The 16,605-nt window shown below is 48.0% G+C and overlaps 1 protein-coding gene across 4 annotated transcripts in view; it reads left to right on the top strand.

Annotated features, from left to right (window-relative positions):
- Positions 1-16,605, top strand: part of DNAI1 (dynein axonemal intermediate chain 1) — a 191,000-nt gene that overhangs the window by 111,058 nt on the left and 63,337 nt on the right. For all 4 annotated transcript variants that reach the window (XM_053296607.1, XM_053296608.1, XM_053296606.1 and 1 more), the window contains 3 exons: positions 2,864-2,953; positions 8,426-8,513; positions 9,648-9,727. In XM_053296607.1, coding sequence (XP_053152582.1) covers positions 2,864-2,953; positions 8,426-8,513; positions 9,648-9,727 — 258 coding nt within the window. The remainder of the gene's footprint in view (positions 1-2,863; positions 2,954-8,425; positions 8,514-9,647; positions 9,728-16,605) is intronic.

The following is a 16,605-nucleotide window of genomic DNA, read 5'->3' as shown; positions in this document are numbered from 1 at the left end:
AAAAGCCAAGCTCTGTGGAGGATTAAAATAGATCGAGCAGATCTCAGTCCTCTTCTGCAGTGAGGGTGGGAAGAAGAGGTCACTTTACTGAACACTCTTTCACATAGGAAGCTCTTTTGCAGGTAGAAAATTTGCAGATCAGGAAGAGGGCTGTTCCTAAATCTTCCTGCCTGACGTACTTGTTTACTATGTGTCAGAGGTTTTGTGAGAGAAACAAACATTAGGCAGTCTTCAGAAACAGGACTCCTCCGTGCCACAGCCTGCAGTCCAGAATGCTGCCCCCTCAGTCGACTACCACTTTCTGTGAAACATACATGTCTGCTCTTCTGTGCCACATCCTCCTCCTTAAATGGAGAAAAGTAAATTCACTCTCGTGCAAGCAATGAATGTATTAGGGAGAGCTCTAGAATCTGCTATAAGAAATCAAAGCTCTATGATTAAACAGCTCGAGTTCTATGATCAAAATTAATTATACAAAGAAATGAAATGAATGTCCTAAACTTGTCACCTGTAGGCATGATCCATCAAGCACTCCTGCTGCTCAAGCTTCATTGAGATAAGCAGAGATGGGCCACAGTCAGATGTAAGGGCTCACTGCAGGTGCCCAAGGTTCCAATTCTTAACTCCAAATCATACCACAGACATTCACCAAACTGCAGCCAGCCAAACTCCAGTTGCAGGAATGGGGAGGGCCTCCCTGCTGCTGTGCCTCCAAAGCCGATTCCAGCCAGCTCCATGGCCCGTAACCGTGGTCTCATGCATTTGGGCATAACGGAGTTGCAACCTCGGCCACAATTAACTGCAGTTATCTGTTACTTCTGAATGCGGCCATGGTCCCACAGCAGAGCTGAGCATTCCACATACAGTGGCTACAAAACTTCACACTTTTCCTTACAACCACACGGACTAAAAATTATCTTTATCAATTGGAAAGCCATGGTTTGGATTTGTTTTGTTAATCTGGCTTCTGAAACTATAGTTTGCTGTTTGAGGTTGGTTTTGTTTTATTTATTTATTTATTTATTTATTTATTTATTTATTTAATATGTGGCATGAATATTCATTCATGTAACATATTTGTATCCCATCTACTACCAAAGTTTCTAGGTGATTTATGGCAATGAAACAAACCAAGGAATTTTAACAATTAAAACATATTAAAAATCCTATTAAAATACCCATTAAAACTACCAGGTAGCTTCAAAAGATTTGCTAAAGAGATGTGTCTTTAGCTGTTTCCGAAAAGCCATCAGGGATGGAGCAGCTCTAATCTCCGCAGCAAGTGCATTCCATAGTCCTGGGGCAACCACAGAGAAGACGCTCCTTTGAGTCATCACCAGATGAGCTGGCAGCACCCTCAAATGAACTTCCCCTGAATAGTTGGAGGGGTTTATAATGAAGAAGGCATTTTAAAAATACCCTGGACCCAAGCCATTAAAGGCTTTATAGGCAATAACCAGCACTTTGTATTTTGCCTGGTAACCTATTGGTAGCCAGTGAAGTTCTTTTAAAACCAGAGTGATATGGTCTCTTTGGAATGTAGTGGAGACCAATCTGGCAGCTGCCATTCTGGCAGCACCAATTGCAGCTTCCAGACTACATATCAAGGCAGCCCCACGTAGAGTGCATTGCAGTAGTCAAGCCTTGAGGTTACTAGCATGTGCACCACAGTCTTAAGGTCACTCACTTCTGGGAAAGGGCGCAGTTGGTGAACCAGTCCAAGCTGATGAAAAGCACTCCTGGTCACCACCTCCACCTGAGATACCAGAGAGAGGGTTGGGTCCAGATGTGTGATTTGTATCTAATAGTTTACTTTTGTAGTATTTATCTTTTGTGCTTGACTGCCTTGAGTGCCTGTATGGCAAGGGTCCCTAGATAATGTTGGACTACAACTCCCATCATTGCATTGGCCTCCAGTCAGCCATTGTTGCTTGGGAGAATTGGGAAGTTACAGTCCACATCATATGAGGACCCAAGGCTAAGAATCCTTGCTAAATAAGTAGAAGGGCAGTAAAATGCTTTTAATAAATAAATAAGCAAACAAACAAACAAACCTTGGCCTCTCCATATTTTGGAAATGCTCTTAATCAGATTTTTGTTCGCACTGTACTCATGAGGGCCAGTGTTGCACAGTAAATGGTGTGCTAACCTTTGGAGTTGCAGTCTCTCAGATTTAAATTACTGGGTCAAGATATTTGAGTAAAAAAGTCACTATGAGATTCCATTTATTTCAGTGAGGTTTGCACAAAAGCCTCAACCTACTGAACTGGGCTGTTCATTAGTTTTCAAAAATCCCTTTTAAAGCCTCACCCAGAAGCACACCAAGCTGGACTGCTCAACTCTAAGCAGAAAAGCAGGCCCAGGTGAAGTCTCTTTGAATCCATCCGGTCTTTCCAGGGGAGCAGAAAGATCAAGGAGCAGCTAGTTGAGTCCTCATACCTTGGAGATCAGAGTTCAGTATCTGATGGTAGATTCAGATAAAGAGTGTTGCAAATGGTCATTGAACTCACATGCTTGGTTTTGCAAATATCAACTGGCAGCTCAGTTGTCAATGCACTATCAGGGTGACCTGGTACTAGAAAGGACATTTTCAGATAGCATGTTATATAGCAACGCAAAGCCTTATTTTGGTTCGTTGTTATTTTCTGCTATTCGATGACCAGTTGAGGTCAACATTCATAATGTCAGGACATCTGATCAATTTTTCTTCCCCCTCAAGTCTTGTAATCTGACCAGAAGTTGAATGCAGCAGCTCCATTTCAGATCAGCACTACAGAGAGAGAGAGAGAGAGAGAGAAATCCATGAGGATGAGGATGTGGCTGGAGAATCTATGGATTGACTCTGCATCTTTCTCTTTTGCAGGTCAAATGGCAGAAAGATGACATGGACAATAACCGCAACTTCTTCTCTGTTTCTTCAGATGGGCGCATTGTGTCCTGGACTCTGGTTAAGGTACCTGTCTCTTCTTCCACTTCCTGCCACTTAGGGAGCCTTATGTAGCTGCTGTGCTGCCATCAGAGGCAAGGAGCTGGGTGCCTCACCTTCACTGAAGGGTTATTCTCTCACCTTTGTGTAATGCCTTCTGAAGGATAGTTGCTCCTCCTGCTCTTCCTGATGCCCAGACCTGCCTCCCAGAATACCTGCAGGGTGCTCTCTCTCTCACTCACTTCTTTTAACCCCCCCCCCTCAAAATTCCATGGAGTTTTGGGCTCAGTCCTCTGCCTACTCCCCACATCCTACTGGAACAAAGCCTAACTTGGTTTTGCCTTTGCAATTATTAATGGTTTTTTAAAAATTGTGTGGTATATTTTTATTGCTTGCTTGCTTGCTTGCTTGCTTGCTTGTTAAATTTGTATATCGCCTTTCATTAAATTAATCCCAAGGTTCACATAGAAAAATTAAAACAAGACTATAAAAATACACAATTAAAATATTGATAAAATATAAAAACAGAGATCTAACTAAATTTTTAAAAAATACACACATAAAATAACCATACAAAATACAAAGAAGCAGCAGTAGAGACAATTGCATAAAAGCCTGGGTAAAATGCCAAGTTTTCATACGCTTTCTAAAAGCTGTGATGTAGACCAAGGAGCGAATCGCTACCGGGAGAGCATTCCAGAGTCTGGGCACACTCACGACAGCCGAGCCTCCCTCATTGTCGGTACCCGGAGCAGAGCCCCCTCAGATGACCTCGTCAAGCGGGCAGCAACCCTTGGGAGCAGGCAGCCCCTCAGGTATCCAGGGCCCAAACCTTTAAGGGCTTTAAAGGTCAGAAACAGTACCTTGAATTGGACCAGAAACAAACTGGCAGCCAGTGCAGCTCTTTCAGAATGGGTGTGATGTGATCCCAGCAGGCAGCTCCAGAGAAAATCCTAGCTGCTGAATCTGCACTAGCTGCATTTAAGCCACTTGCGGAAAAACCAGGTGTACAATGTTTGAATAATTTTTAAAACTAACAACCGGTCACTAAGAGAAACCATTATTTTTGCCTTGCTGCCTCCCCTCCCTCTGGTGCCTGCTCTGCCCTGAACTCAGATCTGCAACGGTCAGCCCCCCAGGGCAAGGACCTGCCCTTTCCTACTTGGTAAAGTGCCATGGGCATGGATGGCTCAAACAGAGTCAGGCCAGTGGTGTGCTCAATGATGTAGATACCAAAGAAGTGTGATCACTTCTCTCCGCTTAGGGGCCACCATTCCTTACTGCAAATACATTCCTACCATGTTGCGGACGTTTGCTTTACAAAAGGCTGGACATGCTCAGGGGACTTTGCCAGACGCCTGAGCCGCCCCCCTCCCCCCCCCCCCAGGCAGCAATGAGCAGGGTTGCCAACCCTCCAGGACTTGCCTGGAATCTCCAGGAATTCGATCCAATTTTCAGGAGACTGCTGAAAGCCGTCCTGAAGATGTTAACAGCTTGATAGTGTGAAAGATTATTGGGGTGGGGGTTGGAATCTCCTGGAATATCAGTCTAAGTTGGCAAAGTTGCCCTCTTGCAGGCTTTTCATTTCCCAGCCACTGTGGCCAAACATGCTGGACCATGCACTCCCAGGAACTCTTTCCTCCTCTTGCTCTTGTTTGCTTCTGCTTGGCTATACCTGGCTGCCTTATTCTTTCTAGGTTGTTCTCTCTTGTCCTTTCTTGATGGACAAGAACTTTCTTGTCCATCAAGCCAAAACAGCCATTGGCATCTGGGGCAGGAGGACTAGAGTGGGCAATTGCCCCCCTTGAAATGAGCCAGTTTCCACTGAATTCCATGGGCCATACTCCCAGGGAGGGGGGTATAGGATTACATAGGAACACAGGAAGCTGACATATACTGAGTCAGACCATAGGTCCATCTAGCTCAGCATTGTCTTCACAGACTGGCAGCGGCTTCTCCAAGGTTGCAGGCAGGCAGGCAGCTCTCTCAGCCCTATCTTGGAGGTTCCAGGGAGGGAACTTGCAACCTTAGATGCTCTTCCCAGAGCAGCTCCATCCCCTAAGGGGAATCTCTTACAGTGCTCACACATCAAGTCTCCCTTTCATATGCAGTCAGGGCAGACCCTGCTTAGCTAAGGGGATCAGTCATGCTTGCGACCACAAGACCAGCTCTCCTGTCCTGAGGATTGCTGGCTTTGCCCGCCCCCCCGCAAGCCCTGCAGACCCCCCATGACAACAGCTCATGCTACTAGAGCCTTCCTCCTTGCATTGCTACCTCTAGTGGAAGCAGCTGGTGCCCTCAAAGCTGGGTGTGTGCATAGCCTTCTTCCCCTGATCCAGTTCCTAAGTCCTGATGCTTTTCCAGGTGAGAGTCCAAATATGGAACTTGGCTGTCCCAAGCTTTAGGTAAGGTAGTCAGCTGCATTGCTGGCTCACAAAACGTGACACCTTTTTAATAGGACTACGAGGTAACCTTTGGCAGTACTTCTTGAGTCTTCTACTATATTGCCTGACTACCGCTGGGGTCCTTTGTTTCAGCAGAGTCCTTTTGAGACATCCAGTCAGTCACATGGGATTCTCCCTAATTCACTCTTTGTTCTTCTAAGCCAGTTTTCTTCCCAAGTACCCATTGTGTAAAGCCATTCAGATACTTGAATCAGATTCCAAAAATAGACATTTTTTTTGGCTTTATTCCTAAGGTGAGACATCTGAGCTTTTTGGCAGTGCTTTGTTGAGAGTTTTTCATGGGGTGTGAACTGAAAATGTTAAGCTGTTTGTGGAAATGAAGAAGTTTCAAAGCACAAGAACAGGCCAAAGTGGCCATTCATGGGATGAAAGAACTGTGCAGACATTCACTCAGCTCACCATCCCCCTCTGGTTCTCAAGCAAACCACCCGGAAAGAAAGTGGAAGATGGCCCTTTCATAACGAGGCCATCTTTATGTATTAATTATGTGGTTGCAACCTGCGCTTGATTTATTTATCTGACTTAAACACAGGTATATACTGCATTTTCATATTAATTTCAAAAGTGGTTCACAAACAAACAAATAAAGCATTCATAAAATAATGCAGTCTACGTGAACCAACTAGCAATAAAGACAAAAAAGAAATGGCAGGAAACGGTAACAGCAATGCAATTCATACAAAGGCAGGAGAAAAAAGAAATTCATTTGCAAAGTTCAGCTGAAAAGTTTTTAAAGGCTGTCATCCTGATTAACACTGTGCATGCACAGTGGATATGCTGCTTCTTCTCAAATGTGGGCACTTGCACTCGTGGGGGAGCAATTTCCATGAATCTCCCCTTTCCACTATAGCACTCTGTGCAATATGCATATATGTCCCTGAGGGTCTCTATGTACTTGCACATTGCACATCACACTTACGGGGGAAGGGGAGATCAGTGAAAACCACGCCCCTTCAGCATGCAAGTGGTCACACTTCAGAAGCAGGAACGCATGCATGGCATGCATGCTTCTTTGAGCTACACATACACAGTGTTAGGATGTCGACCAAAGTTTTTTTCAAGTTTTGGAAATTTAGTGGGGTGGGAGTTGTCCTGATCTCTCTTAGCAGAGAGTTCCTCAGCACTGGGGACAGGCGAATGGAGTTTGGAGCAGGGCCTCATCAGAAGATCTGAAGTGCGGGGGTGGGATGTGGGGTGGCATCTCCTAGCATAATCAGGACCCAAATCATCTGGAGCTTTTAAGGTAAGAGCCAGCACTTTTAATTGGGCTGGGAAATGAATTGCCAGCCAGTGTAGATGCTTCAGAACAGGTGGCAGATGAGAATATCATTCCACACCGATTAACAGATGGGCCGTCACATTTCTCACTGGCTGAAATGTCTAACCAATCTTCAGTCTGGCAGCCCCATATAAAGTGCAGGACATCAATCTCATCTGGTCACCAAACTGTGGGGGTTTATTCTAGAAGTCATGGAAGTGCCTAAGGGAAACGAGACAGAGCCTTCCAGATTGTGCTGTCCTTTGTTCCTGAAAATACCTCCAAAAATGCTCACTTTTTCATTGCCTTTCCTTTAAACTCAGTTTGGCTTCCCTGCCAGCCACATTTGGTCAGGGATTATGTCTCATTATGCTAAGAAGGTAATTCAGCCACACAAGTTCCACAGAATCACATGGTTACTCTAAATAGCACAACTCTAAAGACAATGGAAGCCAAGGAACAGACATTTGTTCTGGAGAGGGCAGCAGCAACCTTTACTCCTTTAACCCATTAAGCCTTTGATGCTGAATTTTTCAAAGAACAGGCACATTAATTTGGTTGTCCAAAGAACTGCACTTCCCGGTAGTGGGGCTACTGGCAATGCCGCCTGCATGCTGAAGCGCACTTGCCTGGCATTAAGGCCATTGAACTTAGTGGGACTTACACTTGAGTTGGCATGCTCAGAATCAGGTGGTAAATACTGTAAAGCATGCTAGGTATGTGACAGGCCTGTGCAAATTCAGATTTGAACATTTGGATTTTATCCAGAATTGCCCCAAATTGGTAAAAATTGGTAAATCCGAATCTGTTCTTTTTTTAAAAAATTGGATCAGTAAAATCAGAATTAATTCCAAAATATCAACAATAATTTCATATTTACTTCAGAATTTCAGAATTAGCAAAATAGAATAGGATTCCCTCCCTAGAGGTAAAAGGGGAAAATTGTGGGGTGGATCACTAAAAATCATTAGTTGGTCCTAGAGCTTTGAAACTTACCACACAAGTGGGGAAGGAGGTCAGGGCCCCTGTGTCAAATCTGAAGATAATTGGTCAATCCCCTGATTTTTTTTTTTTTTTTGAAAATTTTGTTTTTAAAAATTGCATGTTTCAAGGCTCTAGGACCAAATGGTGATTTGTGGTGATTTTTTTTTTTTAATTCCCATTGACCACTATGGGGGGAAATCCAAACTGAAATTGAAATTCCAATATTGCCAGAGCCCATTAATCCAAATTTGATATTTTCAAATTCAGAATGGATCAAAACTGAATCTGAATCCAAATTTCCTGAATGTGCACAGGCCTTGTATGTGTAGCGTTTCATGTCAAGGCCACCCAGCCCCCTCCTTTCAAATATTTCGGGTGTCTCAGCAAACTCTGCAGGGATGCATGTTTCCTGTGCAGAGGTTAAACTCTGTTTTTATTTTGTGTATTTTCTGCCACAAGGATTTGGATTCAATGATTGACCATAGCTGTGGTAGAAGGCACACCCTTGCCTCTAATTCTGTGCAGGAGAAAAAAGGGCCCCCTCAGACACCACAGCAAGAGCTGTAAGTAACCCAGATGTGCCTATTACAGGCGACAACGGAGCACACAGGACAGGCAGCGTTCTCATTAAGACTCCGCTCCCGCAAACTGCCAGCCACTGCCATGAAAATTCAGTAGTTGGAGTCCTCGCTTTTCTTTGAAATCCCTCAACCAAACGTTCTGTTCCAAAGCAACACCCCATTGTTGCAACGCTGCCATCTATTATTCTGATCTTTCTTCTTCTCCCTGCAGAACGAGCTGGTTCATACAGATGTCATCAAACTACTGGTGGAAGGAACGACAATAGAAGGGCCCGATGGGCTGCAGCTGCAGACAGTCGGTAGGGGCTGAGCACCTCGCCACCCTGTTGCTTGCTTGGCACCGAGGCCACAGGCATAAGAACAGCCCTGCTGGATCAGGCCCCTCTAGTCCAGGATCCGGTTTCACAGAATGGCCCACCAGATGCCCCCAAGGAGCCCATAGGCCAGAGGTGGTGAGGCCAGGCCCTCTCTCCTGCTGTGGCTCCCCTGCAACTGGGATGGAGAGGCATCCTGCCTCTGAGGCTGGAGGTGGCCTGGAGCCACCAGGACTACTAGCCACTGATGGACGTATCCTCCATTAATTTGTCTCAGCCCCTTTTAAAGCCATCCAAGCTAGTGGCCATCACCACAACCTGTGGCAGAGAGTTCCATACAGGCTTATTTGGGAGTAAGTGCCATGGAACTCAGTGGGAACTCTGCAAGCATGCATAGAATTGTGCTGAAAGAATCTAGCTGCCTGCTCTTTGGAGATAAAATATCAGGCCCCGCTTGGTGGGAAGGATGGAGACAGGCTAGTAGACCTAGGAGGAAAGGTGCCCCATCTTGGGCTTCCATCCTGGACCTGGATGGAGGCAGCCTTCTTCCAGTTCAGGGCCCTGCACGGAGCTGCCCGCTTAGCCTACTCCCACAAATGGGGTCTTCAGTAAAGATACTCTTTTACTCCCCTTCCTTTGATCAGTGGGAAATTCAAGGTGGTGTTCAGCTCACTGTCCTTTGGCAGAGAGTGTGAGAGACCTTACTGTGCCTTTGTGAAACGGACAACTGTATGGTGGTTGGGGGAACCTGACTGGTGGTGCTGATTCCAGGGAAGACGGAGTGCAGGCCTCAGCATCTGACAGCCCCATGCTGCTCTCCGTTCAGCATAGCGAGATCAAAACAAGGCTGTTTTTCTCCTGGCTGAAGGCTACGGATGTCCCTTTGTTTGACTTGCAGGCAATCCTGCCTGTTTCATGCCCCTGGCAGCCCGGAAGGCTCATTGCCCCAACAAAGTGGCTGGTTAGTCAGCAGAATTGCTCCTGTGAAGCAGCAGGTCAAATGCTGAAAGCCTCCCAGGGAAAACAGAGCCCAGACAGCGTTTCTAGGGGCAGAGCAAAGAGGAATGCTGCCGCAGCTTCCTGCTTCATTTTGACCCTCCTTCTCTGCTTTCGAAACAGGCTGTGGGACTTCATTTGACTTCCACAAGAAGATTGATTATTTGTTTCTTGTGGGCACGGAGGAAGGCAAAATCTACAAGGTGAGGCCCTTCCCTCTGCAAGCGGTGGTTGCTTTTCTTGTTTCTGCTGCATGCCGTGTGGCCGGTCCTGTCCTTAACCCCCCACCCCACCCCACCCCACCCCACCCCACCCCACCCCAATGCATACACAGTTTTATCCCAGAATCCGTACTGTAAGTCTGCTGGGTCTGCCTCTGTGGCTCTCTCCTGCATGAAGCCTGCTGCAGTCAAGATGGTTTGGTTTATGTAAAGCTTATGACAAGCATCGTTTATGACAAGCATCCTCTTAACATGAAGTGTTACAGTAAAGCCAGGAAGACATTGCACCAATTGGGGTGAGGAAGCAATCCCCGCTTCCTACGAAAACTAAATTGGGAGGGACCTTTTTGAGTGGGGGGGGGTGTCAGAGGGAGGGGGAGCTGCCAATGCCTCTTCTCCCTAATCAGAAGTGAGAGCGAGTGAGTTTGGCCAATGACCCTGAGTTTGGAGGGGTGGGGCATTGCCTTCTCCTGGAGTGTTTGGCTTGGGCTTGCTTGAGTCACAAGCTGCTGATGCTCTGTTGTCATGGAAGGAACCTTTGCTCAGTGGAGGAGCATCTGCTTTGCATGCACAAAGGTGCCAGGTCCATACCCCAGCATCTCCAGGTAAAAGAGCAGGTAGTGGGTGATGGGGAAGTGCTCACTCTGCCTGAGAACCTGGGAAGCTTCTGTCCATCAGAGTAGACAATACTGGGCTAAGGAGACCAGTGATCTGATTCTGTTTAATGCAGCTTCATATGCTCACTCTGTGGGCTGCTCTTACAATGAGGGGCTGGGCTCTGGGTTGTCATCAAGGAAAGCATCCTGTTCTGGGCTCAGCCAGCCTCCCTGTCAAGGAACGGGGGGATGCAGGAGTGCCACAGACCTTGGAGAGCTCCAAGGGAGTCAGCACCTTGGCGAGAGCCAAGCTGGGTCACAGGAGCGAGGCCAGTGGTTCCCGCCCTAGGGACCTCTAGCTGTTGCTGAACTACAACTCCCAGCATCCCCTGCTAAAATTTATTGTGGCTGGGGATGCTGGGAGCTGTAGTTCAGCAACATCTGGTGGAACCCAGGGTGGGAAACGCTGAGCTAGGCAATGCGACATGAGTGGGACATTGCTCCAGCTGCTTCTCAAGCAGACTGCTGGCATTTAAGGCTGCTGCTCAGACAGAGTGCCTTTGCCCCACCCCTTCCCTAGGGAAGGATCTGTTTCTTAAGGGGCCTTGCCCTATTTTGCAAGTGCTGGTTCCAGCCGTGCTACGGGGCCTCTGCCAATACTGGTAGGTTCTCTGAGGACAAAGGTCGGGCTGTGCCCTTGGGCCATGGTGGAAGTGCTGCTTGGGTGCTGCTCCTGGTGCAAGGGTCCCACTGACACAGGCCACCTGTGGTCTGGGCCATAGGCTCACCCCATCTGCTCATTGCTTGCACAAGGGTCCTGGGGTCATGACAGGAAGGAGTCGCAAACCATTCTTCTTTGGGACACAGTGCAACCAGCCTGCTTGGGAAACATGGTACAGCCTCTTCTTGCTGTGAATTTTTGAAATATCCTGGATGTAAAATAGCTTTCTGGATCACAGGTTTCTTTGCACCCCAGTGGTTCATTGTACATACCTCAATATACATGCAGGTCCCATCACTCCGTCTCAGGTGGGTGTCTACATTTCTTTATCTCACATCTTCACAACTGCCTCCTGAGGTAGGCCACTGCTTGACAATGTGAACTTAGCCAGAGCCATCCAGCGAGGTTATCTTGACCCCCTCTCTAGAGTGCCATTCAAACAAGCTCCACTGGATCACTCAGTCTCTGTTACAAACTCAAAATATTGGTACTCCAGCTGAGCTTGTAACTGTCACGCAAGAATGTAGGCCTTCTATGAATAGCCGTAAGAATGCCTTTCCCCCATCAGACCCTGTTGGTAGAGAACACAAAGGGATGCCCTCACTTCCCAACATCCATAGGTTCAAGAGGCTATCCATGACACACCTATAGGGTACAGCTTTTATCTGATACATCAATTCGGCTGTAACTGAGGCTAGGGGCTGAGGGCTCCAGGGCTTCCCCCCAACACCCTTCTTCTCCCCCTCTCAACACTGACTCTGGGAATTCACATACTGCAGTAGAAAATCTCCAGGGTTCTGTTGGCCATGCATTCACTGATTTATGTGGAAGTTTTTCACACAGCATTGTTGAAGCCCTTTAACTCACATCTCTTCCGGAAGGGGCTGCATTCACATATCGGCCAGATTTGCCTTGAAGTCCCTGCGAGTTATCGGGGAGCAGTTCACACACAATTTGGGGTTTTCACTGCATGTTAATGTAGCCTGGTTTACACCCGGGGCAAAAAAATCCACTATTTTGTCAGGTTTTGGGGGACAACTTCAAGTTTGCAGTAAAAGCCTCCCTGTAAATGCATGGTAAAGCCTGCTGTGTGTAAAGTCCCTGCTGAAAGTGAGGCTGCCTGGTGGTTTTGCTCTGAGCCTATTTCAGCTCGCGTGCTGATTTCTGTGCACGGTTCCACACACTGCTGAAGTATGGGTGACTGCTCCCCAGCTGGATTGCTTTGCAAGAATATTACCAGCCTAGCAAAGCGCCCTTTCCCAGAGCCCACCAGAAAAGAGAAGGCTGGATACGTTCCAAGAAGCAGCTCTCTTCCCTCCAAGATATGATGGAAGCATGACCAGTGAATGTCAGCAGGGGGTGATGGGCAAGTACCCCGGAGGAGAATTCTGGAAAAATGGGGGCAGATGAACTGTCCCCAAACAAGGCCCTTCTGGATAACTCCCATAGAGGAGCTTAATGATTTGCCTTGATGTGGATGTAGCTCTACACCATGGCAGGGGGCAGCAGCAATACTAAGTAAATGGGACATCTGAAAGCAGCGCCCTCCGTTTCAGGAATCAGGCGAAGGAAGCCCCAAACTGATCTCTTCAAACTCTCTGCAGTGCCAAGATTCAGGTTTCCAACACTGCAGAGACCAAGAGCCCAGGCCAAAGCCACGCAGATGATTTGTGAAACTGTCATTAAAAAGCAAGCCCAGGACGCTGTTGTTTTTACAGCCTTTCAACAATCACTGTGATAATGTGTTAATTTTTAGCTGCAGAACAATTATGGCAAATTTCAGAAAGCAGCCCAGTTAATAGCATTTTGGAAGCCAAGGAATCATTATCTTAATTACACCCGGGCCTATCTGCTTGCCCTTTTACGCAGATAAATGGTTTCTGCATTAATGAGGATGCGCGGCACTAAACAGTCACCATGCATGCCGCACGTCCTGATTATGAATCTGCACCTCCCAAAGAAGGCTATCAGGAGCTGGAATCAGGTAGCTGAAGTAAAAGCCAAGGGCACCAACTTTGTGAACAGAAGCCTTGCTGGAAGCCTTGCCCTCCACACCAGAGTCTGGTGTGGAGGGCAAACTCTGCAGGCTGAAAAAATGCAGAGTGTCAGACAAACGAGTCTGGCCCAAGAGGCTTAGCAAATGTGTGTGCCAGCCTCGGTTCCCTGTCTGTACATGGGAGCCAGGAATGACCTGCTGGGCAGGCAGGTTGTGAGAATGAGCGAGGAGTGATTCACACAGCCATGCTGGTGGTTTACAAATAGCTGGTTTACATACACTCTGCCTAAACATTGGCCTTTGCCCTTCAGATGGGCAGTGGTGGTGGGGGGGAGAAAAGGCACCAGCCAGTGAAGTTCCCCTTGGCTCCTCCTGCCTGCCGCCTCCAGCCTCTCACTTGCTGTTCAGCTGAGTAAGACCCAAACTGCACATTAATGGCATTAAGCGATGGGCTGAGCACAGGAAGTCAACCAGAAGTGCCTCTTCCTTGTCAAAAGGCAGCTGTGCAGCAGGGGAACAATGAGGATCAGGACTGGGGGGGGGGAGGAACACTTCTCCCCCGCCCTGTTTCCTGGCACTTTGTTGCTGGGAAATGCAAGGAACAGCTGCTTTGCAGAAGAAGAGCAGCTTGAGAAATGTGAAGATCCCCATGTAGCCCCACTTCTCACCCCCACCCCACCCAAGTGGCTTCCTTTTTTCAGCCACAGGGCACTTCAAGCTTATTCTCTCTCTTAACGTTTGTCTCTTTAGGGTGGGATGAACCTGGGCCAGTCGTGGCGGCGGCTGCTGCTGCTGCTGCTCTAAGCACCTCTCGGCTGGCCTTGGAAGCAGCAGAGCCAGCATGTCGGAGCAGCAAGAGCAGCAGCTGCAATGCGGCTGGGACCCACCTGCCCAGGAACAGCCCAAGGCGTTGGGCTGCCTGCCGCCTGTGCTGCCGGGAGGGCACCGATGGCACGTGAGCACTCTGGCGCACCCCAGTGGGGCGAGGGAGGGGAAATGAACCCTATACCCCAGCAGGCAGTGGGGTGGTGGGGGTGGTGCTTGGGATGGTGGGGGACATGCTGCTCCCGGTGCCCCTCCTCACCTGAGGCCACTGCCTGCCCTGCTTCATGGAAGGCCGCCCTTGCACCTGCCCAGCTGCTGCTGCTGCTGCAGCTCCTTCCTCTGGCCTCTGCTGCCACTTTTCCTGGTGGCAGGAGGAGGAGACGGCTGAGGACTTGGAGTGGCAGCAGCAGTTACAGTAGTGGTTGCTCCAAGTGCTGGCTTCCTCCTCCTCCTCCACCCGCAAGCGGCTTGTTCCCTGCTCCTCCTCGGCCTTCTCCGCTGCAGCACTTCTTCTTGCTTCTCTTTTGTCTTCCAGCCCCACCCCAAGCTGGGGCTAGGTCTTGTGTCTTCAATGGCCCAAGCCTCCAAGGGGCAGGTTAGGCTTGGAGCAGGAGGAGGAGCCTTAGGGTGGAGCACATCCCAAGGATTCCCAGCTCTCTCTTTCCCTCGTCAGGCAGCTGTGGGATGAGGGGAGCACCAGTAAGTGGGAGGCGGTGGGCAGCTTTGGAAGCGTCCAGCTCCTTCCTTCGCAAGTCAGCCCCCACCATTTTCTTTGGTCACTTCCTGTTGGTTTCCGAGCCTGATCCCACCGCTGTCTTGGCAGATAAGCTCTCTTCTTGCCAAGCCGCACCAAACACATGGATCCGTTCCTTGCCCTCTTCAGTCTTACTATTTCCTCGCCTCCAGGTGGGCCTGTCACAGCTTTCCTGACAAGTAGTCCTTCACCCCTGGAGGCCTCTTCATAGCCAGACCACGTGCCGCAGCCAAGCTAAACACCTCCTTTCTCCTGCTCAGTTGCCCATAGCCACTTTGTCTCTTCAAGGCCAAAACAAAAGTGGGGGTGGGGCGGGGTACTGATCCTCGTTTTTAGCCGTTATTAACAATGCTGGAGTGTTGCTGCTTTATGGATGCGTGTTCAGCAGTGGAATTGCTTGCAGGGCCCGCAGCCCTGTCTCTCCACAGGATCCCTGCACCAAATCTCAGTGACAGTGGAAGGGGCCACAAACCCAAGCAGTCACCATTTAGCTGCCCCTCTCCTAGACAAGAGCAGTTTATCGGGAAGTCCCTAGAATATCCCACAACATTGAATTGTTTTGGCAAAAGGGTCCTGAAGATCTGGAGGAGATGGCCATTGTGTGCCTGTGGTTGGTCTAGTGGCGAGAGTGCTGGATTTGGAGCTGAGATGTCTCGGTTCGACTCCCACATCGCCTGTACACTCCTTGGATGGCCTTGGCCAAGTCGCTGTGTCTTGCTTTTGTCTGTAAAATGGTCCAGATGGGGTTTTTGTGAGGGTGAGGGAGCCTTAGAGGTGTGATAGACCAATAATAACTCTTATTCTAAAATCAGGTTTTAGAATACTAAACCCTGAGTACTCGACTGTAGAATACTAAAACCTGAGTCCTAGATTCAATCATCTGTGACCATTAACGTTTCCCCCAACTCTTCTTGTTCTTTTTCCTCTTGCTCTTCTTGTAATTCAAAGCAGAACACAGTCCCCTAAGTTATTTTATTTTATTTGTATTTAAAATATTTATACCCCGCCCCTCCATTACACTACTGCTTGGGGTGGCTCACAACAATAAAATAGATACACGACACAATAAAACTAATAAAATTAACCAAGTTGAATAAACAGGGTAAAAGTTGGGTTAAAAACCACAATCCGTATTAAGTTTAAAATTAAAAGTTATTTTAAAAGTTAAAAATTGAGAATTATAAAAACTAAAAACTAAAGAACCTACTAGATATAACCAAAGATGGAGCATTAAAAAGCCTCTTTAAAAAGATGTTTTTAGTTGTTTTTTAAGAAAAATACTGAAGGAGGGAGCATGGCGAAGCTCTTCAGGGAGGGCGTTCCAAAGCTGAGGGGCCACAACTGGAAAGGCCCTGTCTAGTCCTCGCCAACTGGATCTCTGTTAGTGGCGGGGCCATGAGCAGGGCCTGAGACAATGAACGGAGGGCCCTGTCAGGTTCATATGTGTGAATGTGGTCCAACAGGTACCCCGGCCACAAGCCGTATAGAGCTTTAAAGGTCAAGACCAGCACCTTGAATCTAGCCCAGAAGCGGACCAGTAACCAATGGAGCTGCACCAGGATGGGTGTGATATTCATGAAGCGACTTGCGCCCACGAGCATCCTTGTAGCAGCATTCTGGACCAGCTGAAGCTTCTGAACAGTTTTCAAGGACAGCCCCACATAGAGTGCATTGCAGTAGTCCAATCTGGATGTTACCAATGCATGAGTGACTGAGGTCAGGTCTGACGTTTCTGAGTAGGGTTGCGACTGGCCTACCAGCCATAGTTGGTAAAAGGTGCTTTTATAAGTAAAGTCATACCATTTCTAATAGGCGTGAGAGCTACTGCTACTGCCTGAGTCATCCCATATCCAAAGCATAATCCTTTCTGTGGCACTTTCCCATCTCTTGTTCTTTGGCTAGAAGAGACTTCTATAGCAGCAGAGACTCTTCCTTCCCTTCCCCTTCCATTCTTGCCTGTGTTCTGGA

Source organism: Hemicordylus capensis, chromosome 2 (assembly GCF_027244095.1).
Source record: "Hemicordylus capensis ecotype Gifberg chromosome 2, rHemCap1.1.pri, whole genome shotgun sequence".
Classification (NCBI taxonomy): domain Eukaryota; kingdom Metazoa; phylum Chordata; class Lepidosauria; order Squamata; family Cordylidae; genus Hemicordylus; species Hemicordylus capensis.
This window is presented reverse-complemented; position numbering and strand designations above follow the sequence as displayed.